Below are 20,157 nucleotides of genomic sequence, written 5' to 3' on the forward strand. Positions count from 1 at the left end.
AGGAGAGCTACGGGCCACGTTACTGTTCAGGAAGGGGATAAAAGGACATTAATCATCGCCGTGGAAACCTTCCCGTCAGCAAGTCAAACTGCTGATATTAATGAGCGTGTTTCATATTTCACGGCGTCTCTCCTCGTCTCAGTTGCTCCCCGTGACTCAGCTGGCAAAACACAAAGCAGTTGCCTGAGCAGTATAGGAAAGTCCTACAGATAGGTCATAAAGGGGCATTTCAGATCCCAGCCAAGCCTCCCAGGGTGCAGAGCGCGCCATGCTGGTGCCAACTCCAAACCCATCCATTATCCTTTAGCTACTGGTTGAAGACTGGGGGATATGAGCTCAGTGGGACTCGTGGCTTCTCAAAGCGGAGTTATGTGTGAGAGGAAGAGCTGGTAGGTGTCGGTGCGGCCTAAAGATGGATCTCAAATGCAGGGACTAGACGTCTGAAGGTAAGGCAGCTAAGGAAACGTGGAGATGTATTCCAACTTAGGTGAGATGCAACTCTCTGTAAAAAGGTAAGTTTTCCTAACCAAACCAGAGTACTGACTGGCAGAGGTATTTAGTTAGATAGAAAGAGAAAAGTTGCGGTAGAGCCCAGTTACTCCTTCCTTTCCACATTTCAATACAAAATGTTCTAAACGACACAGAGTCTGGTGACTATTGTGGCCTCTGGCCTCACCCTGAGAAGTTACTTCTTTTTCTTTTCTTTTAACATATTTCTTATTGGTTATTTTATTTATTTACATTTCAAATGTTATCACCTTTCCCAGTTTCCCCTCTGTAATCCCCCCATCCCATCTCCCCTGCCCCTGCTTCTATGAGGGAGCTCCCCCACCCACCCACCCACTCACCCACCCACCCACCCATTGCCCTAGAATTCCCCCGTGCTGGGGCATTGAGCCTCCACAAGACCAAGGGGAAGTAATTTCTTTACTGATCACGTTCAGGACTTAAGTCCAGGTAGCCACCAGCTAGCTGAGTGGTGAGGAGATAAAGTAGGGCTGAAAGCAGAGGCCCACTCCGAGGATATTTCCAGCATGGTGGATAGGTGCCTATGGGTAGGCGCAGCTCCTGGGATTCCATCTCTCCCTGCATGGTGCTAAATGAGGAGCTAAAAGGCAGGGCCAGTGGCTGGGGGTAGGAAGGCTGTACTTACCGAGAAGGACAGTCTCTCCGGTTGCAGGCAACAGGCTGCACGGCGGGCCGAGGCTTTCCTGTACAGTGCTCAGGGTCAACTTCCGTGGTGTTCAGTAAACACCTGAGGCGCGGCTGATGAACGCCTCTATTACCACAAGATGCGGAGCAGGTTGCCAGTCTATCCACAGACCACCAGTAATCTGTCACAGGGGTTGGATCAGAGGGGAAGAGGAGATGGTGTTACTACCCACACCAGTCCTCCTGGGCAAGCGGAAGGTGGATTGGGAGTGAGACAGAAGAGAGCTGAGAGAGCTGAAAGGTGCTATTACAAAACGAAGCTAGCTAAGCCGGGCATGGTTGCGCACGCCCTTAATCCCAGCACTCAGGAGGCAGAGGCAGGCAGATTTCTGAGTTCGAGGCCAGCCTGGTCTACAAAGTGAGTTCCAGGACAGCCAGGGCTATACAGAGAAACCCTGTCTGGAAAAAACCAAAACCAAAACAAAACAAAAAACAAAACAAAACAAAACAAAAAAAAACCCAAACAAAAAGAAGCTTATCTGCCTCGTGGGTAGGGCAGCCACATTCCAACAAACTTGGACAAGGCCAATGGACTCCAGGTGCCTCGGTCGACTCATCCAGAAAATGTACACAGTGCCTGTCGCTTCATGATTTCAAGACTGAGTTAGGCCGGAGCAATGGGAGGAAAGGACTCAGCACAGAGTATTCGATTAACAGACACAATACTTATTTTTTTAAGCATACTTGCTCAAGTACTTTTTTTTTTTTTCTTTTGGTTCACCAGACAATGTCTTTATTTTTCTACAGAGAGAGGTATACATATACCAAAGTACTTAATCATATTAAAAGCATGGATGTGAGTTGGATTTGGTTAATCACGTTTACATGAAACAGCGCTGTGAGTTCAAGAGTTCAGTTCTTTGGGAACTTGTGATGTCCTGGGGGGTGGGAGGGAACCTGTTAACACAAATGTAGGCTGATACATTTGGGGTGCACATTGCCAGTTACAGACACTGAAGAAAGGCAGTGAGAAGAAGGCACATTTTTTTTTTTGTTTGTTTGTTTCCTATTTGAAGAGCCAAGCGGCAAGCAGAGGATGCTCTAGAAGACGCGTGTGCTTCAAAACCCTCTCCCTCCTTTCCTGGAGTGTTAGGAAGAACAGGCCATCCTCCAGTAGATTCCATCATTTTTTTTTAAAAAACAATTACTCACCATGTGGCAGAACTAGCCTATGGAGCGCAGCCTCCCACACTTTCCATAGAGAAATAAATGGCCAGCTCAGCCCCTTCCTGCTGTTTTCAGCTCCTTAGCAACTCTGGATGGCGCAGTGACATAGACTCACTCACCTGCTCGTATTCCTGGAAGGCTTCTTCTGAGCCGGAGCCATGCACACAGGCTGCTCTATCAGGCATGTGTGTGTGTGTGTGTGTGTGTGTGTTTCTTTTTGCCAGAGCCAAAGGGGAGGCACCTGGAAAGCCCTTTGCCTGTGACTTATGGCTGAAACATGAGGCCCGCCCTGCTCTCTGCAGGGAGATGGAAAGTGACCAGGCTGCTTAGATCAGGACCTGCTTTTAAAGCAGAATCAGCAGAGAAGACATGCGTTTTTAAAAATGGCCATGCGTGGTCTGTTCTAGTTCAATCGGCTTAAAGGAAGCACGTGTAACTCTGATAGACAGTGATGCCTTCTCCATCCCCACTTTCCCAGGTTCAGCCCTGCTGAAGATGGGGGTAGTGGAAGGAAGGTTTTACAGTATGGAAACATTACCCACCAGAGACTACGGCACTATGTCCTTCTAGAGAATGGATTCCCGAGTAAGTCTGCTGCTCAAAGCAGTGATTTCTCACCTTGGATCACCAAAGAGGCTTTCTGTAGGAGGGTCCCTGCTTCATTCTGAGCCAGGCAGCTGAACTCCCCTTGAGGTCCTCCACTGAGATTTGCAACACGTAGGATCTGTCCAGCTGCCCAGATGTGGTGGGTCAGCCCCAGGGCAGTGGCAATTGGCTGGCCATTTTGGAACCAGGTGATATTGGGGGTGGGGTGACCTTTGATGGGGCAGCCTAGAAGAAAGAAGACAGTAATTGGTACAGCCAAACCCTCCCCACATTCCTGGTGAGCTCACGAGTGTTTCCATGGTGCTGGGAATTGTACACATGTCATGGCCTTACTGATAGTATTTTTATTATGCTTGCTTTTCCCAAGGAAAGGGGGTGTTTTCACTCTCTGGACTTCTGGGAGGGTGGCTATTCTTCACTTGGTTCAATAGAAATGTTTTAAGAACACAAAGGGACTATTTCTCTTTCTGCCACTACACTACCTTCTAAAACAATGGCACAATTGGTATTAATTCATTGGAAACTTTCTTCCCGTTAGCTTTTCCACTGAGTCACAGATTCACTTATGAAGGGAGTTTTTCTTCAAATGTTGGGAAAAACCTCCACAATATTCTTAAGTAAGACTAAAGAATCAAATTTTACCAATTTAAAATCTAATTCCTGCTGTCATGTTTACTTTGTATTATTTTTGAAGTAACAGATTTTCAGCAGACACTAGGAAAATAATTTTATATATGGCATAACTTACCCACAACTGAAGAGCTTTGGCCTTTTGAGAACTCTTAACCAAGCATGGATTGGACATGTGCAACCCTACTCTATGGAGTTACAATATAGCTTGATATGTTAGAATTCTAACGTATTAAACTTAACGCATAGTATGGCATTGCTGAAATAGGCTCCCACTGTGAAGCAAGGACATTTTCTTTGAATTTGGAGCACTTGCTGCATTTGCGGCGGTAACCCATAGGCTTGACCTCTGAGTTGCTTTGACACTCACAGTTGGATGTCAAATCATTATCATTAAAAGGTGGAGAATCAGAGGTTTTCCTTCAGTTCAGTTAGACAAGTATCTGCCTGGTATCTACTACAGTTCTGGGATTGTGAAGGTAGTTGGGACCACTTCCTCTCTTCCAAGGAGATCCAAGCTTGTATGGAATTAAAAGGACAAGGTAACAGGCTGACTATTTGGATGTAGGAAGGGGACCAGTGTGACCAGACAGGGGGTATAGAGAGGATAGTGGGGGGCAAACAAGAGCCAAGTGCAGTGAAACACGCACACACCACACACACACACACACACACACACACACACACACACACACAAGTCTGAAAACTAATTGTCTACAGAGGTATCACAGTCAGCGTTTCAATATTTTAACACCTATATATCTGATCTGAAAGAGTAGCTGGGACGAGGCGGAGGGAGCACAAAGGCAGCATGGCAGGATGGTGCTCAACGCAGCTAGATGGCAAGGCAGGGAGGTTCATGGGCAGCTTTACTTACTTATTATACATCCCAATTTATCCACAATCCATGTTTGATTAATTCATCGTATTTCAGGAATAACTCAGTGTCTAAATAATTTTCCTTATTCCTCAGTTGCTTTTCCTATTGTCTGTTAATTCGACTCTTTTCAACAAGTTAAAAATAATTGCTGGGCCAGCCCATTATTTGCAAGTGTCTTCTAAATGGTTTTTAATATTTATTATGAGTATGAGAGTTTTGCCTGCATTATGCATGTGTACCAAGTATATCAGCAGAAGTAGGGGAGGGTGGACAATCCCCTCAAACTGGAGTAATGGATGGATGTGAGCCCCCATGTGGATGCTGGGAACTAAATCCCAGTCCTCTGGAAGGGTAGCCAGTGCTCTCAATCACTGAGCCACCTCTCCGGCCCCTTTCCTAAAAGTCTTAAAGTTTACTTAAAAGTCCTTGGTGGCCCCCCTTCCCTCACTCAGCGCTGCTGAGTCAGCAGTCTCTTTCCCTCTGTTACTCCTGACTCTGAGGATCTCCACTTGGCCCCTCTCTAGGGGGACGCTGGGCACCCCCTCTTGTCTGTCTGTCTGTCTGTCTGTCTGTCTGTCTGTCTCTTCCTCAGAGCAAATGGAGTCCTGAATTACAGATGGAATGCTGCTTGGGTTAGAGGCATAAGAACTTCTAGTTCCATTCAGGGAATAATAGAAAGGAGACCGATGGCACAGAACAAAAAGGTCTGTTCTTCCCCACCCGACCCCTCTCATCCTGCTATTGAGGGTGTGCACAGCCAGCCAGCCATTGTGTTGGCTTTCTCTGCCAGGAAGAAAAGGATGAGAACACTTAAGGATTGCCAGCACCCTAGAAGTTTGAAGCAAGTTTACCCCTGAGCCTAGCAGGCATGGAATGATGCCACACTAGGCTGGACTGTCTTCCTGTACATTAGGACTGGAAACAAGAATGTGCTTCTGGGTTAGTTTCTGCAGGCGAGTGCACAGTGAAGGGGACTAACTCTAGGCATCTGCTAAGCAGGGTGTGGGGTCTGCTCCATGTGGACCTGGTCCCTGGGCCTAAGAGGTTGTTTGGCTGGCTGAGAGAACATGAGTGGGTGGTGGTGGAAAATGGTCCTGGGAATCTCTCTTGAAGTTCAGGTTGGACTATAAGGAGTCCCAGGTGGGCACAGCAGAGGTGTGGGTGTTTGGGATCTTTGTTACAAGTGGTTGGATACACACCCTCACTAAAGCATTCCTAAAGTACCTTTACCCTCCTAAAGCCACGTGTGTTTGCCACATCGATGATGGCATTTCCGCCACATCAGGATAGTGACCACAGAGAGTGCACTTCTAATGTGTGAGATTACTCATCTTGAACTGAGAAACTCTTTGGGGAAAGTTTACCTTTGGTCTACTTTTCAAAGAGAGAAGCCAAAAAACAATGCATTCTAACCAAAATGAATAAAATTACCCATCTCGCCCCTTTCCCAGCTTCCAGAGCTTTTGACTGCACACACAGATATCTCCTGGAAATATCCTCTATACTCAGAAGTAGTGTTCTTAGTGCATGCATAGTGCAGGCCCCCGGGCTCTTATGTCCATATTTGTGTGTGTGTACCATGGCCTCTGAGGACGGCCAGCAGCAATAGTCAAAATAAGGGTCTAACATGAATTCCCACTGCGCATGTTCCCAGTGAATAATTACCCATGTTTCCTTGCTAATGAGAAAACCTGGCTTGTAACAGGGCTCCCTTCTGTCACGGATATTTCTCATTTGTTAAGGTAGAAGACATATCAATCATTTCCTTTTGAAGCTGAGCGCACACACTCTCTCTTTCTATGTGCCATTTACAAGGACATCCACAACTCTGCTGTGTATTCCATGCCTCCAATGAGGCCAAGCAGTCACTTCCAAACGCCAGTTCCTGCATTGGTGAGATGTTAGTAGTGTTTAATGCAGGGGTAGGAGGAAGGGTGGGCACCTCTCTTTCCTGTGTTCTTTTCAGCTCTAGAAGTGCCCGTCTTCCCCATCCTTCAAGCCCAGTGCCTTCCGGAGGAAATGGACGGTCAGAAGGACTGATAGTTGTTCTGTAGGCCTCAGCGCTTAAAGAACCAGGGTTATAAGATGGCTGGGGGGAAGTAGTGTTTGGGAAAGCTGCCTAGTTAAGGAGAGTTCTGGCATCAGGACGCCTCCCTTTATCAACCCTTAACCGGAGAAAGAAAACACTGACTTTAGGAAGGCTCTCAGCTGAGCCAAGGCCAAGTGATGTTTTGCTCTTCCTATTTTATCACCATCATCATCATCATTCTCTTCCTCCTCCAACACACTGTACAATGAACAATGCTTAGAGCAAAAGATTATATATATAAAAAAAATCCTTATTTCTGATTATTTCCAAGTGTAGACACACCTGTGTCTCCTCCTAATAATGTTTGTAATATCCCATAATAGGAAGCAGGGAATGTCCAAAGAGTATTTGGGTCTAGGAAGCATGTGTCAAAGTCCAAGAGCTTCCACATCATTTGCTCCACATGTGGCAGAGTCAGTGGGTTCCAGCCAGCCCAGGAATTCCATCCGGCTGACACTCTGGCTTCTAGAAAATGCTCACTGACGTTCATTAGCTCTGTGTCCTGGTTTTACATTGGTTCTTAGAAGTGTAGTAGCCTGTCTCAGGGAGACAGCCCAGGTTTGACAGGTGAGGGGAACACTGTGATGGACAAGTGGGTTGGCCTGGTGGCCCTGGCCTCCAGCTTCCTTGGATGCTGTATACCCAGGAGATGCTAGGTACCTTAAGGCAATGTGATAAGACTGAGCTCACACTGGTCACTATTCGGTAGATTTCTGTTGTTGCTGTTGATTTAATGGGCTGAAAACCACCAGGAGCTTTGGCAAGCAGCTTGGTTTGTAGGCTCCTTTGTAGGTCAGACCAAGCCAACTCCACATTCATTAGCTGTCTGTCACTTGAGTGAGCCACATATCCGGAGTTCATGTTCATTGAGTTCTGAGCCTTAACAAGGAGAAGTGAGGTTTCAGAACACACATCCCTGCCTTCCCTTCTCCAGATTAAAAAAAAACTAAAAAGAGGAAAAAAATGTAGCTTAGGTTGATCTATCAGTCACACAGAGCAAAGACCATACCTGGACTTCAGGAGCTCATGAGGAGGAGAGTTTTGAAAGTGGGAATGTACAGTCAGGAGGAGGAGGAGGAGGAGGAGGAGGAGGAGGAGGAGGAGGAGGAGGAGGAGGAGAAAACAGCGCTTTGGGAAATTTCACTTATTTCACTGTAATCTGATGGAAAGGAAAGCAGTGGCAGGTTGGGACATGCTATGTAAAAATATTAAAGACGTGGCGTTATTACTTCACGAGCTGGCTCCAGGCCTGTCAGCATGTTCATTATAATCCCGTGTTTTTCACGGAGTTAAAACGTTACTATAAAAATGATGTGTGTTGGGATGAAACTTGGCACTCGGTATAGTCAGTCTGGAAGACCTTTCCTTAATTTAATTTTACAAAACTGGAAAACACTTGCTCGGTACTTTAAAATTTATAGAGGCCTCGATGGTCTGCCAGTGGTCTGAGCTGGTGTGGGGGCCCAGGCTAGGGCCATGGGGTGACCAACCAAAGCAGGCAAGCGGCTCCACGGCCCCTTCTGGTTCCTGCCTTTTTTTTCCAGCTTGCGTCCCCCTGGACAACAAGTATGGTCTCTAAAATAGCAGAGCGAGTGGGAACGGGCACCAGGCAGGGGGCTGGGAGAGATGATGAATTTATATTGGAAAACCCCAGTTCCTGACTCCCCATTTGTCAGCTGGACCCCAGAAGGCTATGGGCAGAAGACAAGCAACTTTAATTTTCACTCAGATTTCTGGGACCTCCCAATAAGCTGGTCAAATAACCAGCCCAAGACGATTCCCAGGCACATTTGCCCAAAGAAAACGAACTTTAAAACATTCCTGGAAAAATGGAACTGCGCAAGGCCGTTTTCCATTCGCCAAATGTCTTTCTACCCCTAAGGGTAAGCTTTGGGTTTCCATTGGCAGGGGTGTACGAATGTCTCCCATATTCTTGGGCATCTGGAGGAAGAACCTGATCTATTTCTTAGCATGAAAAGTAGCTCTGTCTGGATTTATAACTTGATTGGGGCGTTGTCTTCTCTAGGATAGTTTAGGTTCTGCTGGTTGACTGTCCTGTATATACCCTAGGGTCTGGCGATTCCCTAACAGGTAAAGAGGATGAGATGCCAATGTTTGAGACACAGGCACACTCAGTCTTGACTATGAAAACAAGATTTCATTGGTGGTGATGAACATCATAGCAGTTCAGGGCTGCCTAGACCTCGCTTCAGAAGTAGGAGTGGGGAGAGTATAGGGGAATGCAAGGTCAAGAAAATCGGCTCCATTTTTGAAATTCACAGTAAAAATTGTTTGGGATTTAACTTATCACAAGTGGATAATACACAGAATTCCCCTGGGTCCCTCTCTGCCAGTAGGCTCTTGGCATAAAGCTCACCTCTTAAAATCATATCAGCATTTTTAAAAAGTTTCAACTTTCTGGATTTATAAATCCCTGGTTGACTTTACCTTCAGACTGCTGGCAGGTGCTACCCAGCCTGCAGGAGGGAAGGGTGGGATGGCTCCAGGGAGGCCTGGCTGCCAGCTGTGTGGGGCCCAGGGAGGAGTCTCAGTCCACTGACCAGATGCCTGTCTGTGAGTCCCCAGATGTGGATCACATGGGGTCACCCTACTCAAGTCATGGAACTCTTTTGTCTACACTGCCATTCCCAAGTCACACTCTATAAGGAAGAAGGCTGGGGTTTCATGTCCGACTGGAAATGAATCATTACTTCAGGACCTTGGGAGTAACACTGAAGTGCAACTGTCCCAACATGCAAACAGCAGCATCAGGGTAAAAGCTATTGACCCTAGGCAGTGTGCATATCTCTCCTGAGCTAAGTAGCTGTGTACATACTCACGCGAGCCAATGGGGAGACAAGCTAGAAACTCTCCAGGTTAGGCTATGGGGAGTAAGCACATGCCTGCAGCTTCCCAGAGCTAACATGCCTTCCTGAACTCAAGTTAAGTTTGGCTCTGTGTACCTATGAGAGCCCTTGCAAAAGAAAGAAAGAAAGGAAAAAAAAAAAACATGCACACACACACACATACAAAAGGAACTTTCGCTTAGAGCCCTGCATACATCCCATTTCGATTCATTTCTATTGAACCAAAGCCACAGAACAGCAGTGGAGATGAAGAATGGCTAATATTCATAGCAGGTATCCTGAGAGGCTGCACTGGGGTTCACTGGCAGGGCACAGGAAGGAGCAACTGCTGAGGAGGAATTCCAGAGTGCGGTGGAGGGGTGGGGCTACTGGGGCAGCATGAAGACCTTCCCTGAATTTATTATTTGCACATGAACCTCCTGGGTCCTGAGGCTCCAGGACCTTCTCAACAAAGTAAAGAAAATAATAAACAATGTGAAGGAAGAGAATAAAGATGAGAGTTAAACAGGAAAGCTGAAGGAGGAGAGATGAGAGCCATAGGAAGGAAGGCTCGGGAAGAATGAAGGTAGAAGTCTGCTGCAACCCTGTGGAAGGATGCTGCTGGCCAACTGCTGCTGGATAGTAACACATCTGGCAGGTGATGTCTGGCCTCTGGCAGGCAAGCTTGTGTGTGGGTTTTCAGGGACCTATAAATAGAGACATCTTAAGGTCAGAAACCCACAGCTCATAATGGGAAGTCCATGGCAGCCACTGGATAGGCATGTGAAGAGCTGATAGTGGCTGTTCAGCTGCATAGATAGTTGTTTGCTGTCTACATTTTTAGTGCTGCTGTGGCTTCTGAGCCACTTTCGGTATGCTCTTGGAACTACCACGGATCTATATAATCCATAGAGTCCCTTGGGGCAATTAGCAGGCTTCCTGGAGGCATAAGGACATATAGCATAGTTCAGATCCTCTGGGCAAGGTGATCTATCATTTCTTTCTTTCTTTCTTTCTTTCTTTCTTTCTTTCTTTCTTTCTTTCCTTTTTTTTTTTTTTTTTTTTGGTTTTACGAGACAGGGTTTCTCTGTGTAGCCCTGGCTGTCTTGGAACTCACTTTGTAGACCAGGCTGGCCTCAAACCCAGAGATCTGCCTGCCTCTGCATCCTAGGCCTGGGAGAGGCAAAACACATACTGTCTAGATGGAACCAAGTAACTTTTGGGTTAAATTTTCTTCTTTCTGGAGTCTTTGTTCTCTGGAGCATTCTTATAACGAGGCTGAGGTCTGGAGTGGGAATATACTTAAAAAGGGTTGTGTACCTGGTCTCTGGGTAAACGATGGAGGTGTCAGGTCCAAATTCTGGTGGTGAGTCAGCAGCCAGTATTCCTCTGGAGCCTGTGAAGCCAGTTACCCTATCTATCACTGGCAGGGGCTAGGAAAGGCTACTGTGGTGATGACTGTAACTCCAAGATGCATGTTGTCCTCTAGGCTCCCTCTGCTATCACAAGTATCTAACTCTTCCCACCGCCTCCTCTCCTGTAAACCTCTCCAGCTCAGGAGCTCTCTGCCTCTAAGCTCCTCATTCCTCCTCACGACCCTGCTATTTCAGCTGTCCTCTCTCGTTCGCTTCTCCCTCTCTTGTCTTCCTTTCTTGGTCCTCTCTCTGTCTCCATCGCTCCATCTCTTGCTGTCCCCTCCCCTATTCTCTTCTCCTGGCCAGGCCCAGTCAATGTTCAATGTTGGCTATGCTCAATCCACAATGTAGTCAATGCTGGCTATGTTCAATCCAAAATGTTCTTTCTGCGCTGGACTCTTCCTTATATCTACAATAAAAATTTTCTCCTTAAACATACCTTGGAGTGGTCATGACATCAGTTTATTCAGAAGGAGAGACTGAATGTTCCCACAGAGCTTCCCCAAAATGCTTAAATATGCTAAAGACACAGAAACCTAAATGTTTAGATTAGACAGAACAGGGGCCTTTAGTTTGGATTTCTATATTCTACTTCATACACACACACACACACACACACACGCACACACACACACACATATATGAAGTATATTGTATATTGTATACACACACACACACACACAATTTTCTTAACATTTTACCATTAAATCTCTTTAAAGACCAAATATGGGAAATCCTAGATAATATATACAGGAAAACTACCTTTTCCTATCGTTGAGGGATTTCCCCTCCCCAAGTGTATTTTTGGGTTATGATGATGGGGAGAAGGGTGAAGGGCAAGGTTCTGAAATGACAAGTGTTTACAATAAGATATTTATATATTGTAATCTGACTGTCAAAAACCATGATTAAAAACTGAGGAGTAGATTAGTGTCACCGCTGCTGGTAAGACAGCCAAGAGCAGGAGGGCTTTTATCAGTGAGGGGTAGATAGTGGATATTTAGAGATGGCCATATGAGCTCCATCATTGCTTTCATTGTAGCTTGAGGGCAACCATAGGCAACATTTAAATGAATCAGCAGGGCTGCACCCAAATACAGCTTTCTTTCTAAAGAGGTGGCAGCCTAGAAGCTGTAGTCTAGGACATGAGATCATTAGGGTTTCTATATGCTGAGAACAAATGGTCCAGTAAAACCACTAAATGCCTGTGCAGTACATAGTCTTACCTCCAAAGAAAACAGCCATTTTTACCAGAGAAAGAATTCGATACCTCTTTTCCTAGTTAAAAGTTTCATTTTGCTGCTTTAAAAAAATTCCAGTGAAAGTTCTTTATGGATTAGAAGTTCAAAAAAAAAAATGTAACAATCAAGAAACCCCTCAACTCCCACTACTTGGAAATAGACACCTCTGTATACTGTCTCTTCCAACCCCTCAGAGCCTTCCCATTAATACATAAGAGAGAGATCTACCCCATCCCTCAGAACTGTTGCCAAAGAGTCTAAATGTAAATGTACCTGAATTTTTTATTTATGGTATCTGTAGCGTTAATCACACACTCTCCAGTTTGTCATGAACACCAACTGTGCTAAGGGTAATTTCTGAGCAGTTTTGTCCCTGTGCACTGATGACTCTTACATCATCGCACTGAAGGAGCACTTCTAGGTTAATGAGCAACACTTAAGAGTATTGATAACCATTGACAAATTATCACCCAGAAGTCTGGTGCTAATGCATGTTTTGGGCAACAAAGCATTGCGGTTGGTATGTTTTTCTTCTCCATTCTTGAATACGATAGTCAGTAGACAAAACAATGGCTTCCATCTTGTAACATTCATATCCCAATCCTGGCAACCTATCAATATGCTACTTTATGGGGTAATTGTACTTTATAGATATGATTAAGAAAGGATTTCAACTGGAGGGATTATTCTAAAATATCATGTAATCAAAGGAGTATCTAAAAGAAGGGAAACAGAAGTAATGTTAGAGAATTTGTGGTGCTCTCTGTCATCCTTAAAGACTGAACAACTGTCACAGCCAAAGGACAGAGGTAGCTTTTAGAAGCTGATGAAGGCAAGGGGATAGATGTTCATTTTGAGCTTCTGGATCAACCTTAATTTCAGCCTATTTCTGTCTACTTTGAAATTCTGACCTCCACACTAAAACTACATTTGTGTTGTGTTATACCATGAAGCCTGTAGTATTTTGTTATGGCATTAATTGCCAATTAATATAAAATTTGTGTTTTTCATCTTTATAAATTTCCTACCTGACAAACAATACTTCCCTTTTTTCTGCTTTGATTTCAGGAAGATTGGGTCTTCTGTTAGCCCTTTCTGCAAGTCGGTCGGTAAATGTTGATGGACCACAGATCTCTCAGAGATGCTGAAGACATCTATACTACTTTATGAGAAGGAAAACACATTTATATGTGCACGGGTGTCAGCCCCAGAACCACAAAGTCTTCCTAGAATTACTGATCTCTCTCTCTCTCTCTCTCTCTCATTCTCTCTCTCTCTCTCTCTCTCTCTCTCTCTCTCTCTCTCTCTCCTCCTCCTCCCTCCCTCCCTCCCTCCCTCCCTCCTCTCTCTCCTCTCTCCTCTCTCCTCTCTCCTCTCTCCTCTCTCCTCTCTCCTCTCTCCTCTCTCCTCTCTCCTCTCTCCTCTCTCCTCTCTCCTCTCTCCTCTCTCCTCTCTCCTCTCTCCTTTTTTATTGCAATAGAAAACTGACTAAGATTCTCTTGGTGGTGCTTTGGTGGATGGTGAGAGGATGGCAGTGAGATGACTATGGGTCTGTATGAGGACAAGGCAGCAGTGAGAGGAGATTGCCTCTGGAGAGAGGGCTTAATCAAATTAGTAAACATGTTAGAACAATAGAGGCCATAGACATGCAAATATAGAAAGAGGAAATAGAGACTAAATTCTATAGTGTGGTGTCAGAATTGGAGATACGAGGGAGAACTCATGGTTTAATGTATAGATAAGTATAGAAACTATACACAACTGTGCATATACATGCTTATGTACAGGGCCAACAGTGACACCCAGTAGTCACTTCCAGAACTATCCTCTAGGTCAGAAGTAGAGAAAGTTTGGGATGAGCCTAGACCATCTTCCTGGGCTAGGACATAATGAAGTTCTTATAGAATGACACAGCACTGTCAAAAAGATAGAGGAGTCATTTTAAAGCCTCATCTGCATGCATCTTGGAATTTCTTTTATGTCAAAATAAAAAGGATAGCAAATGATACTAGCTCTCTGGATGGCAGGAATCCATCCATGACTTATACAGATATAAATGACTTTTAAGTCCATCCTAGAACAGAATATTTGCTACCACTTTAAAGTACCTCCCTATAAATATCACTAGTGACAAAAGAAATTGAATAATGTTACAAAGGAAAACCCAGCAGGCATTTTATCAAGTAACTGGGCTGTGAGGGCATCTAGGGATTACTGGCTGCATCTGGGAGCATCTTTTTTTTTTTGTTGTTGTTGGTTTTTTTGTTTTGTTTTGTTTTGTTTTGTTTTGTTTTGTTTTGTTTTGTTTTTCCTGACAGGGTTTCTCTGTATAGCCCTGGCTGTCTTGGAACTCACTTTGTAGACCAGGCTGGCCTCAGAAATCTGCCTGCCTCTGCCTCCCGAGTGCTGGGATTAAAGGTGTGCGCCACCACGCCCGGCTGTCTTTTTTGTTTTTAACATAGCAGAGCAAAGGCAGCTTTCTGCATGGCAGGAGTCCATGGATTATGAAAATATAAACAAATTTTATGTCCATCCCCAAATGGAACACTTACCCCTTGGTACGTCTGGGAGGACAGTTTCTGGACCCCTTTGGGTGTTGAAGGCAGAAAATGTCTTAGCCTCTGTGTCAAATGGTGCAGAATGTAACATGTAACATGCATATCCTTTTGTGTGCTTCCAGGTATATCTAGTTATGCAACTAGTGTGTAAATAGCCGCTTTGCCGTGTTATTTAGGGAGTAACAGCACATAGAGACTGTGTGTTGAGTAAAGCAGGTTTCTTTTCCCTGACTACTTTTCATCTGTACCTGGTTGAACCCCTGAATATGGAACATACAGATACAGAGACCAAAACATATCATTTATATAACCAAATCAAGTTTTGTATGGAGCACGGTTAGGTTCTAAGAGTAAAGAGTTCTGCAATGGTTTCTTAGTAAAAGCTTTGATTACTCTGCTTCCCAGTCACCTTTTTTGGTATTGTTTTTACTCTCTGCAGTTATACTGTCATTGGGATGATTTTAGTGTCCTCAGCAGAATCACTTCACCATAACCGTGTGATACCTGGAATCTCCATTCTATCACTGTGACTTAACTGTTGGAGGATATGAGGGGCTAGGAAGGTTTCTTATGGTTGGGAACAAGATTATAGGGCTGGAATTAAGAGGATGTGCGGTATTTGTTGTGCATATAGGAGCACCATGGCCACCTTCTGCTTGGCCCAAATCCCTTTACTGGGCTCAGGAAGCTGGCAGGACAACAGACACGCAGACTTATGCTGATTTATCTGTCTTGATACCACTTCAAAGAGTCACACATTGCACACAGTTCCTGCCAGGGTCTAGAAAGGCCACGAGTGAATTTTTGGTTCTATCTCCTTGGAAACAAAATGTACAGGGAACTCATTATTTCTGAGCTGCCCAGCCAAGAGAGAAGTAAGGAATTCCATAATTACAGTGGATTTTCACATTAAAAATTCTTGGTAGAATGGTGACCTTGGGGTTGAACTTGTCGTTCACAGACCGTTCAGAGATAAGGGGTTAGAAGTGGAGGTGAAAGAATCTGAACCCCCAGGGAGATGTGGATGTATTACAAGGTCCCATTTCACAGGTGATAGATAGTTCAGCTACTGTGATTATTATCTGATCACCCTTGGCCCGACACATCTGCTGGGGTTTGTTCTGATAGGCTAGCACAGGTGAGGAGTTGCCACAGTCATCAGCAGACCACTTTTTGAATGATAAAATTTCCAAGAAGAGTGAGAATCCTTTCTAATTTTAGAAATGCAACCCACAACCCTTGCATGGTTATGTCCTGGCAAAATGTCCCGGCAAAATTCTACCTTCTACAATGAAAACATGATGGCAGCTATATGGAAACAAAGCTGAACTCCACTGCAGTATTCTGTGCTGTGATCTTATTAACGATGCCAAAATGTTGTTCTGGCTTAATCCCTTTGCCTCCTTTCAGGTATTCAAAGCTGGCCTCTGTTTCTGGGGCTCTGCAGAGTTGGACAGGCAAATGATACATGCTGGTGAGGGCTGAGATGGCATAACCTTCCTGGTACACAGATATGTATGAAAGACATCTGTGCAATTGAACCAGATTTCCAGGTCTTAGTCACTCGATTTTGCATATTCCATATGTATGCTTGGTTTGAAATTTTACCAGTAGTAGAAGAATGGAAATTCTTCCTTACACCTTTCTCTCCACTACCTGGTGACTTACAGTCAGGCTCGTCAGTTTTGCATGTATCTGAAAACTGCCTTTTTGAAATAGAAATAGTAAAGCTAAGCTACAACTCCAGTCCTTTTCTATTTTACATTTTAAACTCCAGGGACCTTGAGATTTGAGGAGACTTTCAGGATTATCGGTCCAGTGCCGGGCAGAAGAGGAAGTTAGGAGTGTATGTTCATTTCCAAACATTTACCCAGAAGACATAAAGGAGTGTAGGTAAGATGGAAGCTGGGTAGCATTTCTGCTGTATAAAAGGCAGACACTAATTATGTAAGAGTCGAAACTCATCCTATTTCTACATTAGTAGCCAATTCCACTTCTCCAAACTGAGCACAGCTCATGGAAACTCTGCTACTCCTTATCCCCAAGGGTAAGGTAAGATGGACTTCCCTGGGGATCAGACTCTGCTGAGTCATGCTTCCATAGACATCAATTATCTGCACACACACAAAGGAACCAAGGCTCCAGAGACCCAGTGTAGGACTTAAAACAGGAACATGTTCCTTGCATCTTCATGGCTCTCTGGGAAGGATGTGTGTGGTTCCGATTCCTACCTATGTTTTCTTGGCCCATCTAATTCTATAGATCCTTTATGATGCTGCATAGCTCCTATTTCTTCACAAAGTCTTCTCAGATGCCGTTCTCTAGGGCAGACTGCATCCTATTTCTCTTATCGAGAAAACACCCTCTGTACTCCAGTGTGAAGCAAGGACTGAGAGGAAAGAAACTGTTCTTAGCCAGGAGAGCTTTGCACATGGTCTGGAATCTCTCCTGAGTTTGGCTTTTCCCCCCTAGGGTTCTAGGAGCCCTACTTTGTGATCATTCTTTACGTTTAAGAAAAGGGAAGCTGCTAAACTTGGAAAAATGTATCTACTGTGTTTTATCTCCTTTGGTTCTCAAAACCAATCCTGAGAGGGAGGTTATTGCCCTCTTTTACTAGTAGGAAAGGAAGACTCTGAAAGGCTGTGCGACTCCATCAGAGAACTATCCCAAGGCCCATGTTTGCTTTACCCTTTTGGCTCAGTAGTGTCCTGGACCTCTTGCTTAATTTATCTGAGATAAGTTGAAACTCTGAGAACTTGACTAAAATGTAAATGAATTTAACAAGCAAAGAGTTAAAGAACTAAGAAAGTGAAAAATGAGTAAGTTAATGAAAAATTAGGCTGACTGAGGCCTGAATCAATGTACCACCTATCTTCTTTATCCCTGCTGCTAGGACTTGGCCAACAAGTTCACTCAACTTCTTTCACTCTGCTACTTCAAGAAGGGAAGGGCTGGGGCAATAGGGAGCCTACAGGAACTGCAGACACACCATGTGCAGAGACACCACTCTAACACTTTAAATACTATATTTACCCTTTTCTTTTTGTGTGTGTGTGGGGGGTTCGAGACAGGGTTTCTCTGTATAGCCCTGGCTGTCCTGGAATTCACTTTGTAGACTAGGCTGGCCTCGAACTCAGAAATCTGCCTGCTTCTGCCTCCCGCGTGCTGGGATTAAAGGCGTGCGCCACCACGCCCAGCTTATTTACCCTTTTCAAGAACTCCAAAAAGTTATGCAACCATCTGTCTTCAGTTAATAGACTAAGGCATGAGAGCTTGAATCATTTGTCTGAGGCTATTCAGCTGTCAGTAGGTAGCATACCCAAGCCTGCTGGTTCTAGAGCCTGTTCTGATCACCGTGCCATGTTCTGAAATGGAGGGGAAGGGCCCCATTAGGCAGCATGGACATTAGAGGATGGAAGGGAAAAGTCTTTCACGAGAGGACCAAAGCCTTGCAGCCTTGGTCTTTTATTAATTTCCAGAGTGGCTGCTTCATCCTCACGTCTCCTTCTTCTATTACACTGCTATTACATTAGCATTCTTCTTCTATTACATTACTGTTATCACTCATGGGCTGATTTTTTTTAATCCAAAGAGTCCCTTCATGTTAAGGGCACACATGGGCCAGGACCTTTGTGCTCCTACCCAGAAGGTACCACACATGGGCCCTCTATTTGACACATGGCAGCCAGCAACTGTCCCTAAATCCAAGAAAGAGCTTAGTGTAGGCCACAGTGAAGAAGAGAATAGACTCTTGGGTTTATGATAACAGAAGTACAAAGGGCAAAAAGCAACACATGTTAGCTTTAATTTTTGTTCTGGGCACTAAGCTAGGCACACTGCACAGAGCTTCTCATTTAAGTCTCACAAGCCCAATTCTGTGGGCTGGGTTATTTATCCCAGTGAGGAACCAGATGCTGTGCATTTAGAAATGGCCCTTCCAATGGAGGCGCCTTTTCCTCTATAAAGCTGGCTGAGAACTGAGGCAGGAGGGTCTGTCTCTCCTTTCACAGATCCTAACAAACCCTGAGACACAATCCTGCCCTTTTTCTTCTCTAGTTTGCCCTTGGGCCCTGCAGCTGCTGTAAACCTGCCAGTCTAGCACCACACAGACACAGAGGGGGCACAGAACACGAGGGGGTGTTTTCAAGAGCCATTTCATGGTGAGGAAGGATTTATTAGGGCAAGTGTAGAGTTCCCCATTTTCCCACTGGTGGCCTCTCAATACCTGTCTATTTTGGGGACACCAGACTCATTCACATCGTTCCTATTGGGTACACTAGGAAGGGCAGTGGCCTGGGAATTCTGTCTTGGTGCCAAGAAAGGGCAGGAGCAAGTGTGAGTGAATTTTCTCAAGGTCTCCATTTCCTGATTATCTAGAATCTTAAAATAAGTCCATGCCTGGTTACTTGCTATGGCCTGGAACAGTGGCAAGTGGGGGAGATTTACTGCCTTGCTCTCTCTGCCCAGCTATTTTAAATGTCACTTATGCTTTGGTGTCTTTTTATATTTATGGTTGTGTATTCCAGTCTGAAGAACTGCTGTACTCTTCCCATGGCTTCCCCATAAACACTCTTTGAAATACTGATTTCATTTTACACAGTCTGTGCTGTTAAGCTTCATCTCCTCCCTATTGGGCTCTGTTATCCACGTCAAATTTTACCTTAAAAAAGAGACCAAAATAAATAAACACAGGCTGTGAACAACAACAACAACAACAACAAAACAACCACCAGTCTTTCTTCTTCGTGGCAAAGCATATTCTCCTTGTGGGCAATACTTCAGGAAACAAAACATGACTTCCTTGTGGCATGAAATCTCAGCTTCCCAGTATAAACGAGGAAACAGATGCCAACTGTTCTTTGAAGAGGGTCAGGATAAATTTCTTTTTGCACTGGCTTTCCTTATCAAGGATGCTGGTCCTGCCCTTCAGGTTGCCTTGCCCTTCCTCTGCATCACTTTCCCTGACACCTCTCGGGTGGGTCCCCATTGTGAATTAATTTCTACCTAACCTTTGGCCTCCAGGTCTTGTTGTTCTCACAGCTATCTTTGGAGAGGAAGTAGTGATGATCTTAGTCTTCCCAAGGATCACCACGAAACGAGTTTCCTAACAGATGTGGCCTAGGACATCACTGATGTCATAGCGTGCATTTCCTCAGAATTGATGGGAGGAAGTGCCTGATACAGCTTATACCAGGGGAATCAGGAAGTGCGCTTCTAAGGGCGAGGGTGGAGGTGGGGGACAGATGGGAAAGCTGCAATTAAAATAGAAATGGGAGATGGGGTGACTCAGGAGGACTACGACCCTGCTACCAACCTCTGTCTTAAGATGCTGGAGAACGGAGCTTCCTTTCTCCCTAGGATCTGGAAGCAAGCCGAGAGACAGGATGGAGACATGAAATGTCGTGTAATACTAAGTGTAATACTAAGTGACTCAGAGAAGGTTGTCCGTAGATTTGACTCTTGAATTGGGAAATACAGTTTTACTATTATGGGACACAACCATATTCTTTAGT

At 44.8% G+C, this 20,157-nt stretch overlaps 1 protein-coding gene across 2 annotated transcripts in view; it reads right to left on the minus strand.

Moving 5' to 3' along the window:
- Adamtsl1 (ADAMTS like 1) overlaps positions 1 to 20,157 on the minus strand; it is a 367,312-nt gene that overhangs the window by 11,542 nt on the left and 335,613 nt on the right. For both annotated transcript variants that reach the window (XM_021160015.3, XM_029476026.2), the window contains 2 exons: positions 2,998 to 3,210; positions 1,154 to 1,334 (listed from right to left, as the gene is read on the minus strand). In XM_021160015.3, the coding sequence (XP_021015674.2) occupies positions 1,154 to 1,334; positions 2,998 to 3,210 (394 nt within the window). The remainder of the gene's footprint in view (positions 1 to 1,153; positions 1,335 to 2,997; positions 3,211 to 20,157) is intronic.

The sequence above is a fragment of the Mus caroli genome, unplaced genomic scaffold (assembly GCF_978045245.1).
Source record: "Mus caroli unplaced genomic scaffold, Mus_caroli_1 scaffold_6, whole genome shotgun sequence".
Lineage (NCBI taxonomy): Eukaryota > Metazoa > Chordata > Mammalia > Rodentia > Muridae > Mus > Mus caroli.